This window comes from Salmo salar, chromosome ssa01, assembly GCF_905237065.1.
Source record: "Salmo salar chromosome ssa01, Ssal_v3.1, whole genome shotgun sequence".
NCBI classification, from domain to species: Eukaryota; Metazoa; Chordata; class Actinopteri; order Salmoniformes; family Salmonidae; genus Salmo; species Salmo salar.
In genome coordinates this window covers 131,120,846-131,143,420 of record NC_059442.1, presented here as the reverse complement: position 1 = coordinate 131,143,420, position 22,575 = coordinate 131,120,846, and the positions used below count along the sequence as shown (strand labels likewise).

Genomic DNA, 22,575 nt, shown 5'->3' with positions numbered 1-22,575 from the left:
GTCGAAAGCATTCCACAGGGATGCTGGCATATGTTGACTCCAATGCTTCCCACAGTTGTGTCAAGTTAGCTGGATGTCCTTTGGGTGGTGGACCATTCTTGATACACACAGGAAACTGTTGAGCTTGAAAAATGTAGCAGTTCATGACACAAACAGGTGCGCCTGGTACCTACTACCATACCTTGTTCAAAGACACTTAAATCTTTTTACCCTCTGAATGGCACACATACACAATCCATGTCTCAATTGCCTCAAGGCTTAAAATCCTTCTTAAACCTGTCTCTTCCCGTTGATATACTCTGATTGAAGTGGATTTAACAAGTGACATCAGTAAGGGATCATAGCTTTCACCTGGATTCACCTGGTCAGTCTATGTCATGGAAAGAGCAGGTATCCTTAATGTTTTGTACTCTGTGTGTATTGGGATGATGCGCTTTTAGATGTCTCTTGAGGTTGGTAGTAATTTTCCACATTAACTTGTGTTCGGTCTTGTTTGTATCGATACAATAGGAAAAGTGGCTCCAAACATCATCCCTTTTTCTACCAGAAGCTTGTACAACCAGGAGAGTAGCCATGGCTTGTGCCTTATTTGCATCAATAATTTGTTGCCGCCAGATTGGAGAACGGTTTGCCGGGCAGAGAGGTGACTCGTGAATGACCTGGGCATGGTTAATTTATTTTCCACCAATAACACTATTGCAACATTGCAATGAGAAAGCCTTACAATTCTGCTAATGTTATGCATGCTTTTGATTGGACCAAATAAATAACATTGAAAGCTCTCAATTTCTCCAAAGAACTGTTGTTCAGTCCATTTACTAGTCGGACTTTAGTCACAGAGATAATTTTGTCTCGTCTCGTTTTCGTCAATCGAAATGACAAATATTTTTCCTTTAGTTGTATTTTTTTCTTGGTCTGTTTAGTTAGTTATTGTCTTGTCAAGTGGCACTGAAATATAGGTGTTTGACTAACATTTTTGTTGACGAAATTAACATTGAGCAAAAATACAACAAAGGGGCAACTCGGTACAATGCTGCCAGAGGGAATTCTAGGACCACTGGCGAGCGAGAGTCATTTAACATGTGGGCGACTCGCTACAAGAGCAAAGAACTGGCGCACATGAAGCCAACCGTTTTCAACGGGATTCTAGCTTCAATAGCAAATGGCAACTCAGCTCGCATGCTAGAGCTGGAAATCTCCCATCTATTGAGCAAGGGAGCAATCAGAGTAATACCAGTGGAAGATAGCCATTTCAGCTTCTACTCCTTGTACTTCTTGGTTCCCGTGAAGGAGAGGGAGGGTGAATGGGGCGTGCGCCCCATTCTGGACCTATGGGTCCTCAACAGCCATGTGAGGAAGATTAAGTTCCGTATGCTTATGCTCAATGTGATATCTCTCTCTATTCCTCCAGGTGACTGGTTCTCTTTAGTCGATCTACAGGATGCTTATTTTCAATATAAGTATTCTGCAGCACACAGATGGTTTCTCAGGTTTGCTTTTCAGGGCACATCCTACCATTACCTCGCTGTCCCCTTCGGGCTAGCACTAGCTCCTCTGACGTTCTGAAACGATGTGGAGGCAGTTCTAGCATCCCTGAGAATCAGGGGACTGAGAGTCTCCGCCTAAATAGACTATTACCTGCTTTGCTCCCCATCACAGGAGCAAGCAGTGCGAGACACGGCTTCCCTTGTAACCCACCTCACCGAGTTAGGGCTCAAGATCAACCAGATAAAGAGCCCACACAGAGAATAGAATACCTAGGCATCAGGCTGGATTCTCTCTCTTATCGGGCTACACAGACGGACGGTTACACAGACAGCTGCTGTTCCACAGGGAGAGGCACTGTGGTTCAGGCTCCGAACGTGTCTCAGAGTGTTAGGGTTGATGGCGTCCACCATCTCAGTTGTACCACTAGTTCTTCTGAGAACACGAGACTTCCAGTGTTGGTTATCAGCCCATCGTCTGTGTACACGACGTCACCTCGATCGAAAGATAACGGTAACTTCTGAATATCTCTCGGGTCTTCGTCACTAGAAGAGCCCCTCAATCTTTGTTTCTGGCACTCTTCTAGGGTTCGTGTCAAGAGACGCATCCCTCACAGGGTGGGGCGCAGTCTACAAGGTAAGAGCAGTAAACGGAGTGTGCCCCCCACAACTCTGCCTCGCTCATATAAAATACCTCGAACTGCTGACAGTGTTCCTTTTACTAAGACGTTTTCTGCACTTCCTCCGGAATTGACACATCCCAGTCAGGACAAACAATACATCTGTTGTGGCATACATCAACTGCCAGGGTGGCACACGCTAGTCTGCATCTACACAGACTAGCTGTCAAGATTATTAAACAGCAGTCTGTAGCTGTCACAGAAAATGTCGTACTCTTCGGCGAATGTCGCATGGGAGAGAGAAGGACCAAGGCGCAGCGGGATTGTGGACACTCATGTTTAGTACTGACAAAACATATAAGGCATCCACTTGAAAAACAACACTAGACAGTACTCACGACATGGACAGTCTTGCAGGCTATACAAAACGCAGTGCAAAATCAATTCCCCACAACCCCAAAGAAAAACACACACACCTATATAGGACTTCCAATCAAAGGCAACTATACACACCTGCCTTCAATTGGAAGTCCCAATCACCAACACAACATTTAACAAACACAAACCACCTGCCACATCCTGACCAAGACTAAGCAATACGCCCTCTGCTGGTCAGGACGTGACAGTAGCTTAAACACACAATGTTTAAAAGGGTTAGGAAGCACTAAATCATGCCACCGTTACTGTAGGACTCATCATCTTGGCTCATATCATTACTTCACATCAGAATAAAACTATGTGAAACATTCGTATCTTTTTCTTTTCTCATTCAGTACCAGGAGCACAAATGTTTCCATGCAAACTTAGTATTCTTGAACTCATCTTAATGTAGGTGAATTACATTAATATCTGTCCCTGCTATTGGCAGAGAATGTGTGCTTACATTCATTTCATAAGTTCTGACCTCTTCCTCTTTTTGGGTGATTTCTGTCCTCCATCTTATCGTGGAGTCTTCATTTGCATGGTGCAATGTGCTGAGCAAGATATCTGCAAAGACAAACTGCAGACCTGTTCCTTTCTTCACCAAGTGTCCAGAAGGAGTATACAGACAGACCAACACTGATATGACATACAGTTGGAGGCATTTTGACATTACTGTTGTGCTGTTCACCCTCATTTGAAGTGTAAGGTCAAGACTTTCACTGAACAGTCTTACTCTGTCTTTCTTCCTTTCAGTTGAAAAAAAGTGGATCTTAAAAAGAGACACTCGACATCTGAAAGACCCATCAATTTCACACCAGCCAAGTGAAAGAGATACTGTAGCACCACTCGAAAGATTGAGCAGGAAATGTTTTTGCCGTAGTCTGGACAACACTTGCTTTGGTGTCTGGTGTGAGTGTCAACCTCTCCAACTCTTGACTGAGATCGTGAATTAGTAAAAACAATGAATTAAAAAGAAGAAAATGAATCAAGAAAGCTACTTGTTGCTATTTGTCATCTACAGTATAAAGTCAACGCTTGAATATCTGACAGATGTTGGAATCAAAACTATAAAATGAAACCATTCTCTAAATCTTAGCAATAATTGTCCCCCATCTGTGTCTATTTAAAGCCTTCTCTCCCCACAGGCTAGGTCCTCTATACAAAAAAGGTGCTATCTAGAACCTGAAAGGGATTTTCGGCTGTCCCCATAGGAGAACCCTTTGAAGAACCCTTTTTGCTTCCAGGTAGAACCCTTATGGGTTCCATGTAGAACCCTTTCCACAGAGGGTTCTACATGGAACCCAAAAGGGTTATACCTGGAACCAAAATGGGTTCTTCTATGGGGACAGCTGGTGAACCCTTTTGGAACCCTTTTTTTTAACCCTTTTTTGTTTACGACTATTGAGGAAAATGTGTGTTCCTGTGCAGTGCATGATGTTTACATGTGTTATAATTGTCAGGAAATATATCCTGTGTTTATTTTAGATGTACAATACAGATCGATGTTTGTTTTGTTCCTGCACTGTTGGATGTTAGAATCTGTAAAAGCTCAGGTTTCAGTACCCCTCCCGCTCTCTCAAACCTCTTCTTCTCTCATCCTCTTCTTCTTCTCTCCTCCTCTCTGTTATTCTATAGCTCGGCCTCTAACACAGGTAGTCTCAATCTGAAGTGGAGATACCACCAAGCATGCTGCTTGAGTGTGTATGCTTTGAAGTTGAAAGATCCCTGTAGATTCCTGTAACAAGGTCGGAGAATGTGAACCAGGAGTCCTCCTTATCCCCAGTCAACCCACTCTGTTGGTGAGAGTCATTATCCCCCACTTACCACCACCCCACGGAGGATGTCTAGACTGTTCTCTGCTCTGCTTGTCCTGGTTTCTCTGTGGAGTCACAGCCCAGGGGTGTCTGCTGCACGGCCAGGGAAGGGCAGACATCAAACCAGGCCCTAGTATGAAGAACCTGCTGCTGTCCTGGCTCCAGAGGAAGATCATGGGGGTGGCGGAGAGGGAAACCCGGAAAGTCCTGCAGCAAGCCTCGAGCGAGAAAAATATTTTCTGGTTGATTTTGCAGCTAAGAAGCGTTTGTGGGTGATCACAGCCCCGTCTCACAGCGAAAACTACCTCCGCATGATGGAGAAACAGATCCACGACATGGAGCAGGAGGGGCTAAACTGCCTCCTGGCCGAGAGAGACACCGTTATCGTCACCATCATCCAGAACGCAATGATGGAAGGCAGGATCCAGAAGACCACCTTCCAGGGAGAGGCCACTGTGGAGAGCATGGACCCAGGCATGGTCACAAAGCTGATGCATTACCTGGAGCTGGGGGACCAAGGCTTCTCCATGCTAGTCAGGAAGAAGAACCTGAGGGTGAGTGAGCGGTTCCCCTACCCTGTCCATGTTGAAGCCGTCCTGAAGGTCATTGATCAGTTCCCCATACGCAAGCTGCAAAAACTCACCAGGAAGAGCTCCCGTCTGAAATGTAAAATCATCAAGAAGAGGATGGTGAAGAAAAAGACTCCTGTGATTAAGAAGGTATTCAGTCCCCATATGCAGGCAAATGTAAGGAAGCCCGTGGACAAGAAGGCTACACTGAAGAGCAAAATTCAGGACATCCTCAGTGGTCGCTCCAGGTCCGTCATTCGAAAGACATTGATTCAAAAGTAACACAAATATTAATCATAGGGAAGGTAAACTCCAAAGCTGTGGGAGAGGACAACCCAAAAAATGATGGAAATATTTCTACAGAAAGAAAAACATACCCCTCTACTGTGGAGGCAGGAGAAAAAAAGACTATAGCCAACTTTAGTGATAATAGGCCAAAACCAGAGGACGTTGGTGGGGGAGGAGAATCCTTGGAGAAAAACTAATCCAAAAGAAAAAGCAAAGGGAAGAATGATGGGCAGAAGAAGAACAGAAAAGACAACGGGAATAAATCCCACAGAGATGCGAATGAGAACAACCAGGAAGCACTGATGGACTTTGTAGAGCAGTTGAAGGGGAACGGAAGACTTATGGTAAATGCTTTTTGAGTAACTTTTAAGTCTATCAATCAATCTGTTTGTGATAGATGTGCTCATTAATTTGTGATACAGCTGATAGCCACGCCCAGTGACAGTACACCTCAGTATGTCCAGCAGAGGGAGGAGAACGAGCTTCATTTCTGTGACCTCACCCTCAGGAAAGTTACTATGGCAACCATCCTGAGCTCAGCGTCCGATACCACTCTCACCCTGCACCACTACCAACTTGGTGCTGCTATGTGTGTGTCTGTGTCTACTGATTCCATCTCTCTCAGATAGATCCTACATTGATCCTGAATCATTTTCTCTTCAGGATTATAGTGCCGTTATCATGTTAACAAAGCATCTGGTTTTCCTCTTTGAGCTTCCCTACCGTAAAACTCTGGATTTCTGTATTTGTTCCAGATTCTGAGCCTCGATTCACCTCACTACCAGAGAAGTTCACGTACCCAGATCTCATATCTCAACTGGTAAAGGAGTATGGGAGGTCCTCCAAGGATTTCTCCATGACTATGACTGACTACGACCCAAAGCTCAAAGTATGGGTCATCTCTCTCACCTTTGCGGTGACACTAATCATTTGGTTACACAGATTACCAAGTTCAGTAGTTCAGTAGTGATCAATTGACACATTCATTATGTGATATTTGTGTCCTGATGGGTTATGTATTCTAGAAAGTATTTCATGTACCTCCACCCTCATCTGCGTTGATGGATTATGTTGACACCTTTCCATCGTGACGGTCTGAAATGGAGAGGGAGAGGAAAACTCCTGTCGCCTGCTCCAAATCCCAACAACAGGGTGGGGCACTGCTGAGGTATGTGATTAAGTCAACACAGTACCTTACATAAAGCCCCTATAAAGCATTATCATGTGACTAGTAATGGTTACAAAGCAGGGCACAGATAATAATAGAGCCATTTAGCCCAACCAGGTTCATGTCTAAAAGGAGACTGCTGATCATCTCTACTCCATCTGAGGATGACTACTCCTTCCAACAGCAGCTCCAGGGGCTGAGAGGACAGGCTCCTTGTTAAACATCTCCAACCAGACCAGACTAGTCTAAGAATGATTGAGTGTTGTTAACCTCAGAAACATTATGCCATTATCACAATAGTCCTCACTCAGAAGTAACGGAAGGATGATGACTAAATACTTGAATTCCATTGTTGGTCTTTCCAACAGGCGTCCGTCATTTTGCTGTTCATCGGAACAGGACCAACAGCCTCAGGCTCTGTGGAACTGTTTCCACTCAATGGTGAGTTTAAAAAAAAAAAATGATAAGATAATACTGTGTACTGACATGTCAACAGACAACGTCAACATGTCATGCATTGTGTGTTTTTGGACAGGAAATAGAATCCAAATCCCTTTGAATGATCCAACCATTCCTGTACACAGACCTTACCCAAGAGATATGCCACAGAAAAACAATCTTTCTATTTCCTTCTGTCATTTCCCACACTGATTCGATCCTACTTATTAACAGTCAAATGTTGATGGAAATAATCGGGAAATGGCATGACAAACACCTTTCCTTTATTCTTCTCAGGTAAGAACCAAACTGAGAACGAGTGTTTGTCATGGGATGTGGTCAACGGTCTCCGTGATCAGCTGAAGCTCAACCGGGAGTACTTCAGTATGCTGTTGGTGGGGAAGGACAGGGATGTGAAAGCCAGGTTCCCCTCCCCATGTGGTCTCTGGCCAACATCTATGACCTGGTGGACTCCATGGAGCTGCGGCAGCAAGAGGAGAAGCTGCAGAGAACTTTGGGTATTCACTGTCCTGAGGATACTGGCGGTAGTTACCAAGGTCATGATGAGGAAGCAGACAAGCGCTACTTTTACCACAGGTCAGAGGTCAGAGGAGTGAAAGAGAGAAAACCGCCCAAAGACCTTAAAAACACCATGGCAGCAAGCTCAAATGAATGTTTATTGGTTGTGGGTAAAACACTTGACATAATAACAGATGGAATCATACCAATTAAAGGAATTTTATTAGAAATGTCTTTGCAAAGTAGATCAATTTATCAGCATTTTGTACTTTGAAATGGCATTACCAAAAACATATCTACAAATACTTAACGTGTTTCTTGAAATAAAAAGTTATTTTCTATAATTGTGAAGATGACATCTGGTTTCTTTTAAATCTACAGACCTGGACAACTGTAAAAAGAGAAAGTCATTTAAAAAAAAATGATGCCTGAAGGTGTGCTTTGAAAGCGCCGCTATTTGGCTACACCAATCACACAAGACTACATTGTTATGAAAAATAACTTGCACTCTTACAGTTACAGACTTGTAGACTAACGTTAAAATCCAGGTAGTAGAATAGGAATTGGTTTGACAAGAAAATGTAAGGTGATTAGCTGTAGGCTAGTAGTCATCTGTGTTTCATGTTTACGTAAAATAGAATAGGAATAAGATGGGTCTAATGAATGTGGTTGTACTTGACCTGGATTTTTGTCTGTTGTCTTTGAGCTATGCTAGGTCTGGGCCGGGATTAGTGGGGAGAAAAAATATGTTCAGCGGTTTTGAACTGGACACAGATGACTAGGTGCAGGGCAATTCCATGGTAACAGAATAATGCTGAGTCTCTGACTTTTCACTTTAAAAGTATTCCAAACAAAAACCATAGATCGCTAAGTTAAACAACCATACAACTCTATGCACATGGACTACGTTTATCAATTTCCACTGAAAATTTTACAAAACACATTTAATTGAAGAACAGTGCAGGTGTAAAGTTTGTGTCATGTCCTGACCAGTAAAAATGGTATTTTGCCATAGTAGAATGGTAGGGTGGCAGGGGAGTGGCAGGGGTAGAGTGGCAGGGGGGTTGTTTTGTGTGTTTTGGTTTTTTGGGGGTTTAAGGGGAATTTGTTCTAGTTTTCATTTTCTATGTTTCGTTTTCCATGTTTGGCCGAGTATGGTTTCCAATCAGAGGCAGGTGTCTTTCGTTGTCTCTGATTGGAAGCCATACTTAGGCAGCCTGTTTTCCTTTGGGTTTTGTGGGTGGTTGCTTTCTGTTTAGTTTGTTAGTATACCTGACAGAACTGTTTGGCTGTCGTTTGTTTTTTCTTTGTGAAGTGCTTTCATTAAAAGTAAAAGATGAGCACTCAACACGCTGCGCCTTGGTCTCTTCAATACGACGCCTGTGACAGTTTGGTAACAGAATGAAAGTAGAATCTCCCTCATTTTTTTATGTGACCACGTTTTCCAAAAGCTCTTAAATAATTACTCCAAATTAGAATGAAAAGATGTCTGCAGAATGAATGGGGTGTAAGCAATGACATGACACCTTGAAAAACCCCCATCTATTTTGGTTATTGAATTACAGTAAGTGAAGTGGATTAACACCGTTAACAGAATGACATCATGGGTCTCTGATCTGTACTGGGTCCCTGATCTGTACTATACTGTGAATGCATAATTAGGAATGTTATTGATTCAGACCGGACTAAATCTGTACCAATCATAGACGTCTATGTTTCACAAGTTTGGACATCACAGCGCAATACAGTACAGTAGAGTAGAGTTTAGTATGGCACAGTATAGTTCAATACAGTACAGTAAATGATACTGTACTCTACTCTAGTGTGCAATACCGTACTGTACTGTACTTAACTCTGCTTTGCTGACTGTACTGTGCTGTCCATTTACATTTACGTTTACATTTAAGTCATTTAGCAGACGCTCTTATCCAGAGCGACTTACAAATTGGTGCATTCACCTTATGATATCCAGTGGAACAACCACTTTACAATAGTGCATCTAAATCTTTTAAGGGGGGGGTTAGAAGGATTACTTTATCCTATCCTAGGTATTCCTTAAAGAGGTGGGGTTTCAGGTGTCTCCGGAAGGTGGTGATTGACTCCGCTGTCCTGGCGTCGTGAGGGAGCTTGTTCCACCATTGGGGTGCCAGAGCAGCGAACAGTTTTGACTGGGCTGAGCGGGAACTGTGCTTCCTCAGAGGTAGGGGGGCCAGCAGGCCAGAGGTGGATGAACGCAGTGCCCTTGTTTGGGTGTAGGGCCTGATCAGAGCCTGAAGGTATGGAGGTGCCGTTCCCTTCATAGCTCCGTAGGCAATCACCATGGTCTTGTAGCGGATGCGAGCTTCAATTGGAAGCCAGTGGAGAGAGCGGAGGAGCGGGGTGACGTGAGAGAACTTGGGAAGGTTGAACACCAGACGGGCTGCGGCGTTCTGGATGAGTTGTAGGGGTTTAATGGCACAGGCAGGGAGCCCAGCCAACAGCGAGTTGCAGTAATCCAGACGGGAGATGACAAGTGCCTGGATTAGGACCTGCGCCGCTTCCTGTGTGAGGCAGGGTCGTACTCTGCGAATGTTGTAGAGCATGAACCTACAGGATCGGGTCACCGCCTTGATGTTAGTGGAGAACGACAGGGTGTTGTCCAGGATCACGCCAAGGTTCTTAGCACTCTGGGAGGAGGACACAAGGGAGTTGTCAACCGTGATGGCGAGATCATGGAACGGGCAGTCCTTCCCCGGGAGGAAGAGCAGCTCCGTCTTGCCGAGGTTCAGCTTGAGGTGGTGATCCGTCATCTGTCCAAACATGTGAAACTGACCAAATTGGACTGACCAAATTTCAACTACTTTTTAACATCCATGGACCTCCGGTGGACCTCCGGTGTCTGTCAGTGCTCAGTGTATGAGAGAAAAGAGTTGCATGTAGCCAGCTGTGTACATTTGTTCATATTCTTTGCTAGTTAGTGAGTTATTAGCCCAGTTATAGCATATTTCTAGTCAGCAAAGGGGGGGTGGTTGCTTCCGACAAGAGCACAGAACGTGTATTTCTAGCCATCTTTGAAAAGAAAGACAGCTTTTCTGTCTTAAAGGGGAAGTGTACTATTTTGAGACAGGCTTGAATAAACTAAGTCGGCAATAGGCACAGGGTAGCATAATTTATTTGATTCTCTGTGATAATGATATGGGAATAATGATGCGTTTTGTAAAGTGGTTTCTTGCATCAAACAACAGAACATTTTCAGTCACCTCCTTGTCTGAAGGACAACTGGATAAACATGTTATTGTCAATCCCTACATGGTATTTTCCAAAGTCTCATGGATTGTAGGACTACATTGAACACCACACATTGGCTGCTACTGTAGGCTAAATGATATAACAGCTATTTCCATGTTCAAATGTTATGGGACGCATTTTCTCCATTGTTTTTGATGGTGGGCCACTCTGGTAGGCCTACATTATGATCAAATAGCCACAGTAGCCTACTTGGCCGCTGTTATAACTGTAACTTAAAGAGGGTACAGCCTCAGTGCCCATATTTAACGTGTGCCAGAAGTTGCACAGAATTTTCAGAACGTTCAAGTTTGCACTCAGCAGACCTGAAATTTGCTCAGTGCCAAAAGAAATTAGAGGGAACATTGCTCATTTGTAGGTGTCAGTGAGAGCCGGGAGAGGGGACATTAATTGGAGGGAGGGAGAGAGAGAGAGAGAGAGAGAAGAGAGAGAGAGAGGGAGAGAGAGAGAGAGAGAGAGAGAGGACAAATAATTTCAACATTATGGTGGTTTGATGCATTTCTAATGCCTTTTAAGACTTTTTCTGCTAGATGTTTTCTAAGACCCCTTTTCCATCTATTTGACCAGAAATCAAAGCCTATGCTTATTCCTAATTTTTAGGATGGAAAATGGTAGAAAAATATGATATATGCCTTCGTTTCGCAATAATATAGACTCTTAGCTTTCATTTGACACCAAATGTGATGTGCTTGAAAATGCCATGCAGCGCTTAGTAAAAAAAAAGTTACAGACCTTCCTCCCTCCTTCCTTCCATTATTTTAGTTTGGATGAGAAAGATGTAACTCTATTTTGTTAATTTCAGGTCAATATTTTTCATCTAAAATATCAGACCTCATTCATCCAGAAGCGTTTCATTTTATTCCCAGTCTCTCTACAATCAACAACAACATCAATCCCTTGTTTTCTTATTGGCTAACCCTCAGGTTTGACTACATTAGCCAGTGGACTTTGTGTCTCTGACCCTCCTTATGTAATTCAGTACATTTTATTACTGGGTTTTGTATACTAGTTAACGACATGTGTCCATTGGAGGAAAAAGGTTGTATTTCACAACAGTTCTGGGGAACTACTGTGGAATTGTGACGCTGGTGGTTCATTGGAGATGGAAAGAGCAATGTACCTGCTTGAAATACGCAAATACAGCAGATGGACAGAGAGAGATAAGACTGCCATGCTGATGACTACACAGGAGTCATTTAGCAGAGAGGGGAAGTAGCCAATAGCACACAGACACTGAGGTCACAAATGCTCAAACACGCACACACACACACACACACACACACAAACACACACTCACTCTCTCTCTCATGCCATCGCTCACAAAAAGACATTCAGTGCACACAGAGAAACTCTCTCCTACCTAAGGGCCGCCAGCCCACGTACAGACTGGGTAGATTCCCTGGGCACTGATTGTTGCCACTATGGTGAGTACCTGCCTTACAATCATATCCTCATGAGTTATGACCCTGAGAAGTTAATGGTGCTGTATCTTTATTGGCTGTATGGCTAACTTGGGAAAGCGTTATTGTTTGTTTAAATTCCTTGGACACCGTAGTGTAGTAGCAGGTGTTAGCCCATTTCGCTGTAGAATTTTTGTTCTTAGCGATTTTTAAATGTGCAAGACTCTATATTCATTTTCTTATTTGTTATACAGGGCCCTGTTATCTGTGCACATTTTCCTTTGGAAGTTTTATGAAAGTGATATGAGATGGGGATTCTGTAATTGATTACTATAAACCTATACTGTTTCTTATAGAAGGATTTGTAGATGTAGTTTTGTTTTTGGTTATTAAAGTAGCGCTTAACGTCTGCATTAGAGAAGTACAGTTTTTAAACGGGTTGGTGATAATCTGGATTGTGTAATACAGACTTTTTAACTTGTTTCACCACACTGAAAAAACCCTTGGTTCCTCTTTGCTTCACTCAAGGTGTTTTTTTTCTTCTCTCATTTCTCTACAAGCTTAACATCTAAAGGACATTGACCGTAGTGTGTCAGGAGATTTGCTCTTTTGTTGGAAAAGTCATTCATTGTTTCTATGTAATTACTGTCTACTTTTTCTCATCCATGGATTTCATGTTACTGCTCCAGGCCATGTCATACCACAGTCCTGTGTGACTCAGTTGGTAGAGCATGGTGTTTGCAACGCCAGGGTGGTGGGTTTGACTCCCACGGGGGACCAATATGGGGAAAAAAAATCTAAAATGTATGAAATGTATGCATTCACTACCGTAAGTCGCTCTGGATAAGAGCGTCTGCTAAATCACTAAAATGTAAAATGTTCCAAAATAATTTTCAGCACACAAGCAACTAAACTCATTGATTAAAAAGAGTCAAAGTGTTACCTTTGACCCTCGGTTGTTGGCTGTAATTTAGTCTTGCTAGGCATGCAGCACATCTCTGGTGAAGTGACTAGAGACAGTAGGGCCCTGAAAGTCTCTCTTTCAGTGTTTTGGTGACAGTCCACGTCACATACAGTAGCCATATAGACAAGTGAAATCCACTGTATCTGTGAAGTCGTAAACATGACATAGCATTGTCAGAGTTCTCTGTGTCTGAGTGGCGGAGTCCCTGCTTTGAATATCGTTAAATGGGTTGTACGTCTCACAGCCTTCAACACATACATGACAGGCAGACAGTGTCTTTATAACTTTGTTGCATTATAATCATTAGCTCAGAAATATCTACATTTATTAGGGACATAAACTAGCTCAGGGGTTTCCAGCTGAAGTTGTGGCCTGTTTGGTTTCTAAGGAGAAACTACAGTTGAGAAACAGTCGTGAGAATAGGCTATAAATTTACCCCCTAGTCATCTGGATGCTCATCAGTGAGACTAATGATAAAACAAAGTCACGTGACATTGACTGCTTTAAGCAGAACCAGTGTGAACTACTATAATCTCCCTACATTGCTCTCTATGTGACGCGACACAATTTATTAGGCTATTTGTGTATTCATAAAGAGTGACAAGTCCGATACACTGTGAAACAAGTATTAACATGCTTAATTAATTGATGAGTTATTGCCACTTTCAATGGACATTTCTGTCCCCTGAAGTCCAACAACGGCACAGTTTGTTTCTCCCCAGTCAGGCGGCCATCAGCGTTGTGCAATCGGAACGCCTGTCCTTTGCACTTCCTCATGATAGGACTGCTCTGTCTCGATTCAAACAACCCTCATTACAGTGAGGTGTGGTGCTACAAGAGGAGAGCCATCCACCACATGTCCTTTACTATCAACAACATGATGAGGCATAGATTTTTACTGCAACTGGCTAATAACAGATACATACAGTATTCAAAACCTCTCACCAGAGGGCAGAACCTGTGGTACCTGCTCACACAGAGCACAGATAAACAGCTTTTTTTGTCCCCCAGAGGGTAATTTGCATCTTGACTAAGGAAAGACAGAATGTCATAATACAGAACCCTTTCATCATAGAGGGGTAATCTGATTCATTAGGTCATATTAGGTCTTCATTATATTTACACAGCTCTTTTTACAGCCAGGCATTCAAGATACCTTTTTTTCAAATAGTAGTAGCAGAACCATTATCGTTAGAATGACTATACTGTCTATGAAAAATAAAGAGTATAGGTTAATCAAATAATGAGAGCACAGAACACCTATGTACCCACTTCCTGTTTAGCGCCGTGAATTTGTTGCGTTTCCTCTGTGATCTGTTACACATACTTGGACCCTGAGGAGCTTAGTGCTCTCAGTACAGCAAGACACGGAGAGGTAGGTGAATCGTTGTTGGCTTGATTTGGTGAGATTGAGGTGGTTTAATACCAACATGGCGCAAACATCGCATAGTTTACTCAGGGTTAAGCATCCTTTTCAGAGGCCGTCCTTTGATGAAATGTCAATCTAAGCTGTAAAATCATAGAACAACTTTTCTCTTAGATGACCCTAAACCAATAAGAATGAGAAGTTGTACATGTGGAGATTGGAGTCATTTCTAAATGCCAGTTATAAAGCATCGGTTACAACCTGTTTTCTCCCTCTTTTCTCTCTATCTCTTTCTCCTTTCCCTAGCTCCCTAGTTAGATATGTCTGTGAGTTTGTATAATAAAGAAATAACCAACAATGTTCAATGAATTACTATTGATGTAAATTACATTATTTGTTTCTGTCTTCCTCAAATTAGTATTTATTAGGGGAAACTGTGTATCCATAAAGGACACTTCCTCCTCACTAGTCTTTGTTTGTTTGCTGCCAGCAGAACAACAAGTCTGATGTGAAGGCCATCACGGCTCGCTTCAACACGGGGGGAAACTCCACAGAGGGCATCTCTACAGGACGTCCCAAAGCTGCAGTGAACCCCACCCTGTCCTCTGGACACCCCATCCAGCCTAAGAAACCTGTCCTGGAGACCAGCCTATCAGGCAGCGCAGCATCCACCGCGCCCAAACCCAACTTCCTCAAGAACACTGTCTCCACCAAGAGTGCTCCCGAAGTTAGGGAGTTGCCCAAAACCAAAGCGATCGCTAGTATGTTTGAAAGTGCCCAAGAGGACAGCCAACCCTCTGTCAAACAGTACCCATTTAAACCCAAACCTCCTGGCCCAGAAGTATCCCATGACGCTGAGGTCAAAATTCCTCTGACAAAACCCCCTCTCCAGAAGTCCTCTCTGAGCTCGACCCTGCCTGGCACCAAGCCTGCCTTCCCCAAACCACCCCTGTGTGTGGCCAAACCCACCTGGGGCAAAGACAGAAGCTCCAAACCTGACGACAGCGGGGGTACGCCGAACAAATTACCCCCTTCCATAAAACCCATCAGCTCCATTGCAAGGATTCGGCTTCAGACAGAGAATAGTGTGGCTGGCGCTGTGGATTCTACAATCAAACCGTTCACACCAAGCACTACCCTCAAGCCCACAAACTTCAGGACTGCTCAGAATGCATTCAATCGAGGAGAGACACTATCCGAGGAAGGAGTAAAAGAAATAACCAAACTCCCCCTCACCTCCAGTGACTCTTGTCCCCCCAAACCTATAGCCAGTAAGAAACCAAGCTTTACTAAGAAGCCACTGGGCCACACCATTCCAGTCGCGGGGGTGAACCCTTCTGTCCTTACCAGTAGCTCTTCTGTCCCCAAAAGGAACCCACTGCCTAATATCCTGGCACTGGGGACTGCCCCAGCCAAACCCAACCGGCCTCCTAAGGTCAACTTGGAAAAGTTCAAGAAGGGCACAGAGGCTAGTACCGATGGTAAGTGTTTTGTCTTTCACTTATCACTAATAAGCCACATCAGGATAAGTCTATCAGCTGCTAAGATGCACCTGCTGTGGTTTTCTAAATGTGCTCCAGTTCTGCAGATTGACAGGCCTTTCACCCAGTCTAGTGGTTTCTGTGGTTGTATGCTCCACTGATCGGAGACAGGTGGTAGAACACACACATCAGCTGTGTCACAGGTTGTCATCACAACAGACAGACAGATTAGAGGGGTTGATCTTACAAAAGCTTTAGAAAAGTCGTTACACACAGAAGTACAATTCCACGTTGAAATGTGAAACCAAAGACACGAACATTGGCTTCCTCTATTCAAGTTCCCGCTCCAGTTTCTGTTTTACCTTCCTCCTTTTTACAGCTGATGTTTGCTCCCTAATTGCGGAGTTCCTCTTTTAACAGGGACACATTCAAGTGAAAGGTTTCCTTTTTTGGATCCACATGTGAATATGGTTTTGACTAAAGATAGACTTCAGCATGGTTTGCATTATTGTAAGTCAGCAGACAGAAGAGGGATTCAATGTGAATTCCACACTCCCTCTTGTGACAATGTCGTTTTGAGATGTTACAGGCACTATTTGTGTATTTTTGTAAGGATTGTTGTCTACATGCAGGATGAAATTCAACATACTCAGTAACCAGATATCCAATGCTTGTTGTCTGCTGGACACGTTATAGGGACAAGGATTTTTCTTTTCTCAAACTCCGCTACTGTACATTCCCTTTCGACTACAGAATAACGTCCATAGAACACGGAGGACTGAGGTCTTATTCTATTGCTATATTAAGAATCTGCAATTGATTTGAAAAATAAAAGTTTTTCTTCACTACATCTGAAAGGACCGTCTAAAGGTTTGTAATTTTACCCTGAAGGTCCTGCTGGGTTTAGAAAGGGAAGTGTTCCCCCACCTCCTGCCTCTCACCCCAGTAACCATGTGGCCCCACCCCCGCCCTCTAACCCCATGGCCCCTAGCCTGCCACCGCGACCACCAGGAGCCATGTGAGTATCAGACTCCAATAATCAGGGGAATGTCGTGTGAAAGCCGAACAATATTAGACTAGCGTGATTGGCACTGAAGTATATACACAAGTCAAATACACATCGGCCTGTAGAGGCACAATGCACTTTCTTCAGAGCATAGAAACATCATACAATATAATTCGTAACACCCTTTCTTGTTTATGCACTAGTACTTATTATTTCCTTTAGTAACTTTGAAAATTGAATACTTGTGTACTGACTTTATTTTTATTGTGATGTGGTGGGTCATTTTGGCCAGTTGACTGACTTTGTGTCTCTGCCTCCAGAATCCAACCTGACCCAGATGAGAACTATGATGATGTGGGGTTAATGAACAACCCTCCTAGTCAAAGGAATGAGGTGACTTTGAATATTTGTCACTTGGTCAACATTTGTTTTTACTAACTATCGCCATGTATTCGCACAGTATTCTAACAAAATATTTTTCCTCCAATAGGACAGTGAAAGTGATGAAATGTATGAAGATCTTGATGAAAGATGGTGAGAACGATTCCCTCATAGAGATGTTAAAAGGTCTCATCTTTGTATCCGTGCCATTATGGCACCTGTGACAGCTTGGGCAGCGCAATTGAGGCTATCTCCATTTTAAAGTAGTATATATATTTATTTTGTTTGTTTAAAAATAGTGTAAAGCTAATATTGGTGATTTACCAACCCCGGCATGGCTGGAGTCCTGAACCAAATATTGTTTGTCATTTATTTATTGTGGCCATTAGATAGATGGTGGTGATAAGACTTCAAACCATTTACAGTCCATAAAACCCAATTTGAAGAAGAAGACAATGCTCTGATCATTGGCTGATCGCTCCCAAACTATAGGAATCCCCACCCAGTTGAATACTTTAAAATGTAAATTTTTAGCAATTTCAGATGCTCTTATCCAAAGCGACTAATAAGACAGTAGTGAGTGCATACATTACCCTCAATGGCATAATTATATTGTCTTCAATGGCAATGTCCATGGGTTATATGGATATAAAATGGGTTATATCCAAGTTGAGTCCTCTAACTACAGTATCTCTATGGATTCCCTCCAATTTTTATTCAACTTTTATTGTACCAGGTTTTAAATGAACACTGCCCTCTAGTGAGCATTAACACCACTGACACTTATTTTTTATCAGGGAATCATCAAAGGAACAAGAGAAAAAGCGAGAGATGGAGGAGAAAAAACGACAGGTGGTGGGAAAGAAAGAACAGAAAGAACGCGAGAGGAAAGAACAAGACGCCAGAAAGAAATTCAAAGTGAGTGTTTGCACTGCAGAAGCCTGTTGTTCAGGGATTCCCCTAAGTCTTGCTATATTGTAGTTATCATGGAGTCCACCCTGTAGAATATTTGGGAAGTTAATGTGTATTACGTTGCATCCTCTATCATGTTTTTATTTATCCTTAATGTGGCAGCTGACTGGTCCACTGGAGGTCATCCACAGAGCCAAGGCCAGAGTGGACAGTAAAGGGAGCAAGACGGACCTGGGGCTGAAGCAGGGAGAGTCTATTGACATCATGCGTGTTTTGGACAACCCAGAGGGCCGCTGGCTGGGAAGGTCACAGGATGGCTCCTGTAAGTGACAGCTGTCTTCTCCTCCTCCTCCTCCTGCTCTTCCTCCTCAACTCCATCTCCTTTCTATTTTTCTTACTTTTCTCCCTCACATCCATTTAAATGTTCCCCATGTGTGAGACTTTGTATATTTTGTATATTGTATATTTTCAGATGGCTATGTGAAGACTGAGTCTGTTGCGATTGACTTTGACACTTTGAAGCGTCATGGTGTGTCTATACCCAGTCAGATGGAACACGAACCGGAGGTTTATGATGACGTGGACTTTCATAATAACCTCAGCAGGTAAAATGGCCACTGACACTATCAAAACCTTTGAGATAAATAACCATTGGAAAGATATGAATACCTTATTAGAGAAATGCACTGCATGAATCCCTTTCACTGTCTTTAGTTTGGACTGTGTCATTATGTGCTCCATTGAAATCATGTTCTCCTCATTCCAGTGGGATCAAGGGTCCAGGAAGTAAGTTTCAAATGACCACAACTTAATATTGAAAGTGAATAACACAATATGGTCATGTGGTCACACAGGACCTTAGTTACATCTACAGTAGCTTCAATCTTCCTTTTGTCATTCATAGTGGTTCTTCCTCCACCACCTGAGGAGGATGGGGACGTATATGATGATCTGGACGAGTCAAGCTTCAACGTCAGGTGAGAATATCGTGACCTGCTGCACTATGATGATGTAGATTCATTGGCGTGCGTTCATCTGTGAGTGTATACTTTCTATGCATGTGTCTGTGTGAGTGTATACTTTCTATGCATGTGTCTGTGTGAGTGTATGTAAATAAGTGTGTGTGTGTGTGCAACCCTAGCCTCTCGGACACCAGATTGCCCCCTAAACCTCGCGGTCTCTCTTGGGTGTTAAAGGGCTTCGAGGAGTGGAGAAAAGGCCCAGGCAGCAAAATTGAGTAATTCTCTCATTAGTAAGATGGATCAGGAAAATACACTGTCATTAACTCCTAACCCTATAACCCAAAATCTCAAAGAACTAAACAGGAGGGACAGAAGGGATTCACTAACTCCTTACTGAATCATTTAATCAATCTGAAATCATTCTTAAAACATCAATAAAAATACTGTTTTTGTATGTCCTTCAATTAATTAAAGGTCCAATGCAGCCATTTTGATCTCAATATCATATAATTTCTGGGTGACAACTGTGATTGTTTTCAATTAAAATTGTTAAAAAGAAACAAAAATTGCTTCTTAGCAAAGAGCAATCTCTCAAGCAAAAATGTTGCTAGAACTGTCAGGAAGTGGTCTGAGTAGGGAGGAGAAAACTGAAAACTAGCTGTTATTGGTAGAGAGGTTTGGAACTTTTTCTTATTGGTCTATTAACTCGACCAAACTCCATCCCACCAAGACAGGCTGAAATTTCAGGCGGTCTTTTCAAACAGCTAAAGTGGCATTATCATAATTTTCACAATTTTGCAGTATTATTCCAACCTCGTGGTGTGGAAATATATATAAAACACAGTAATCACAGTTTTGACTGCACTTGGCCTTTAACAACCGTTTCATTCTGTCTATAAATGTATATGTACCCACAATGATCTATCTACAGGTGTGAGTTAAATAATTGTAATGATAGTGTTGTTGGCGATTTGTTGACTTTCTGTGTGATTGTTCAATTATCTGTATTGATTCATCTCCATTTGATCAAAATTGACCTGCAGCACAATCAATCAAATCAAATTACACCAGAGACCAGGCATAACATGGACTAAGATTTTAATTACGTTTTTGTCATTTTCAGAGTACCTCCACCTTCCCAATTTGATCAGGAAGGAAATACTGGTAAAGTATTATGTTTAATGTCTTGGGTGTCTATCTGTGCTCTGTATCAGTGGCATTACAAAAACGTGCATTTTCAATATGTTCTTGCTATTCTTTCTTTGTATCTCTTGCTGTTATAGAACAATCGTCTGAGGTCATTGATGAGGAAATCTATGATGATGTGGATGTCACTAACTTCCCTCCGACTCCACCTATCAGCAGGTAATGAGAGAGAGAGAGAGAGAGAGAGAGAGAGAGAGAGAGAGAGAGAGAGAGAGAGAGAGAGAGAGAGAGAGAGAAATAGACCCATGGTTAAACAAAGTTGCTGTAATGACATAAGAATGTCCTAATCCCCCATTGGGAAATATTTTTATAATGTCACATTTATTTTCTTTTCAGTCTCCCACAAAGTAAAACCAAGGATAAGGCTGAGGACAAAGATCCTAAAAAGCTAAAGAAATTTGAGAAGGAAGAGAAGGATTTCAGAAAGAAGTTCAAGGTAAGTAATATATTATTACAATTTACATAGATTTGACATTTTATGTATTTGTTTGACCCTCAACCCTGTTCTCTCCCACCAATAGCATGATCGGGAGATCCAGGTATTGTATCAGGTGACCATCGTTTCCACCTTGGCCAATAAGAAGTGGAGCAGTAAAGATCTGCCGTTGAGACCTGGGGAGACTGTGGATGTCATCGTTGAGCCTGTAGACAACAAGCTCATCTGCAGGAACGAGGAGGGCAAGTGTGAGTAACAATGAATCCACACATAGGCATTCTGCAATAAAAACCATTTTTGCAAGGGGGCTAACTTTAATGATCGTCATCTCTCTCTCCTTTAGTTGGCTACGTCTTGACTAGCCATATTGTAGTAGAGTAAGTACAACACAAAAACAGATCATACAAAAACACATCCAGAAATATACACCATCTAAAGTGTGTTATTGGCCAGTTCACTAAACTGCCGAGAAAATGCTTGGATATGAAATGCCCTGAATTAGATATAATTGATCTGTTTTGCTTTTACAGAGATTCTGATATCTATGATGACATTGGTGATGGTACGTTTTAGACTTTTGACATGAAATAATGGCATTTATACAAAGATCAAGTGATCAACTATATCAATGTTATTCTTGCAATGTGGTGCTGATATGTTTTGTTATGTCAGAGGATTTTAATTGATTAATTCTATCATTTCTAGTTAGCCTAATAATTCACATTTCTTTGCAGATTGCATCTATGACAACGACTGAACAATGTGTGCCAATATCTTGTTTTTTTGGTTTGTTTCTTGTTTTACATCAATAATCTTTATCTTATTTATTGTGGTTATTTTTGGGGTGATATGACATTTTCATTCAAGAACAATACAGTCCACAAATTCAGTACTTTCTCGATGTTTTCCCTTTATGAATAACTGTGACTGCAATGTATAGGCCTAAATTACATACAATGTTGCATTTTTATATTGAACCTATAGGTTACATAACATGGCTTAATCACATTGAATACTTATATTCTATATTTAACAAGACACATTACACACTGATTGACAACAAAGGTGTGACGATGATGATGATAATAAACTTAAATACTCATCATAAATTAATTTACTATGTGATGCCAAATAAAGCATTTCAGATCAGTTGTCGTAGTTGGCTGGTTATCACCTGACAGGTGTGTTACCTATGTCATATTGTACTGAAAGTCAGAGTCCATGACAACCTTAGATTTTATGCGATAGGTCTGACCTTTCTGACTGAGAGTGTGAGGGAACAAATGCCTTGGTTTCTTAAAAAGCTCATGTCATAGAAATGCATTTGATTCACATAATAACAAATACAATAAAATAAATAATTTGCCCTTCATTGTTTCATTTTTCTTCATGAGATTCATGACTGCTTTCTCTGAATAATGATATTTGCTAGAATGGCAGTATTTCACTGGGACTCTATTTGCCTGCAACACACATAGGCTACATAGTCTATCTAATGTTTTCTTTAGATAAAAAAGAATGGTGACTAAATGATTAACCCCTTGTTAACCCACTGAGCTATATGTGGTAAAAAGATGTATGTGCATTTGATTTGATCTGCTATCAAAATTCACTGAACAAGTTAATAGAAACATCTTATGAGTGTCAAGTTTGGTCAACAAAAATTGTTATTGCTAATTTGCTACGTGAGGCTTATTTGATCAAATAGAAGTTTTGTAATGATTAGGTTATCAGAAATGCTATTAAATATTCAAATTCCTAGTTGTGTGCACTGATATAAGTGGATGCACATGGCACACACCTACTCCCATTTCCTGCTGCGCTGCTGCTTGGATTCCACCTGGCGATCTGTT

General features: G+C 42.0%; 1 protein-coding gene across 4 annotated transcripts; it reads left to right on the top strand.

The window, feature by feature from the left end:
* Window positions 1–11,761: 11,761 nt before the first annotated feature.
* Window positions 11,762–22,092, top strand: LOC106563559 (FYN-binding protein 1). 4 transcript variants are annotated; one of them, XM_014129247.2, is made up of 18 exons: window positions 11,762–12,032; window positions 14,832–15,819; window positions 16,711–16,837; window positions 17,146–17,218; window positions 17,316–17,359; window positions 18,004–18,124; window positions 18,281–18,440; window positions 18,591–18,723; window positions 18,885–18,904; window positions 19,023–19,095; window positions 19,260–19,355; window positions 20,204–20,244; window positions 20,364–20,445; window positions 20,623–20,722; window positions 20,808–20,970; window positions 21,066–21,099; window positions 21,253–21,284; window positions 21,457–22,092. In XM_014129247.2, exons 1-18 carry the CDS (start codon window positions 12,030–12,032, stop codon window positions 21,477–21,479), a joined length of 2,313 nt encoding a protein of 770 aa, XP_013984722.1. In that variant the 5' UTR covers window positions 11,762–12,029; the 3' UTR covers window positions 21,480–22,092. The 4 variants fall into 4 exon arrangements, 3 of the variants coding, with proteins under 3 accessions (XP_013984722.1, XP_013984714.1, XP_013984732.1); XM_014129239.2 differs by having other exon boundaries at window positions 11,836–12,032; window positions 14,829–15,819; XM_014129257.2 differs by lacking the exon at window positions 19,260–19,355 and having other exon boundaries at window positions 11,836–12,032; window positions 14,829–15,819.
* Window positions 22,093–22,575: the final 483 nt, after the last annotated feature.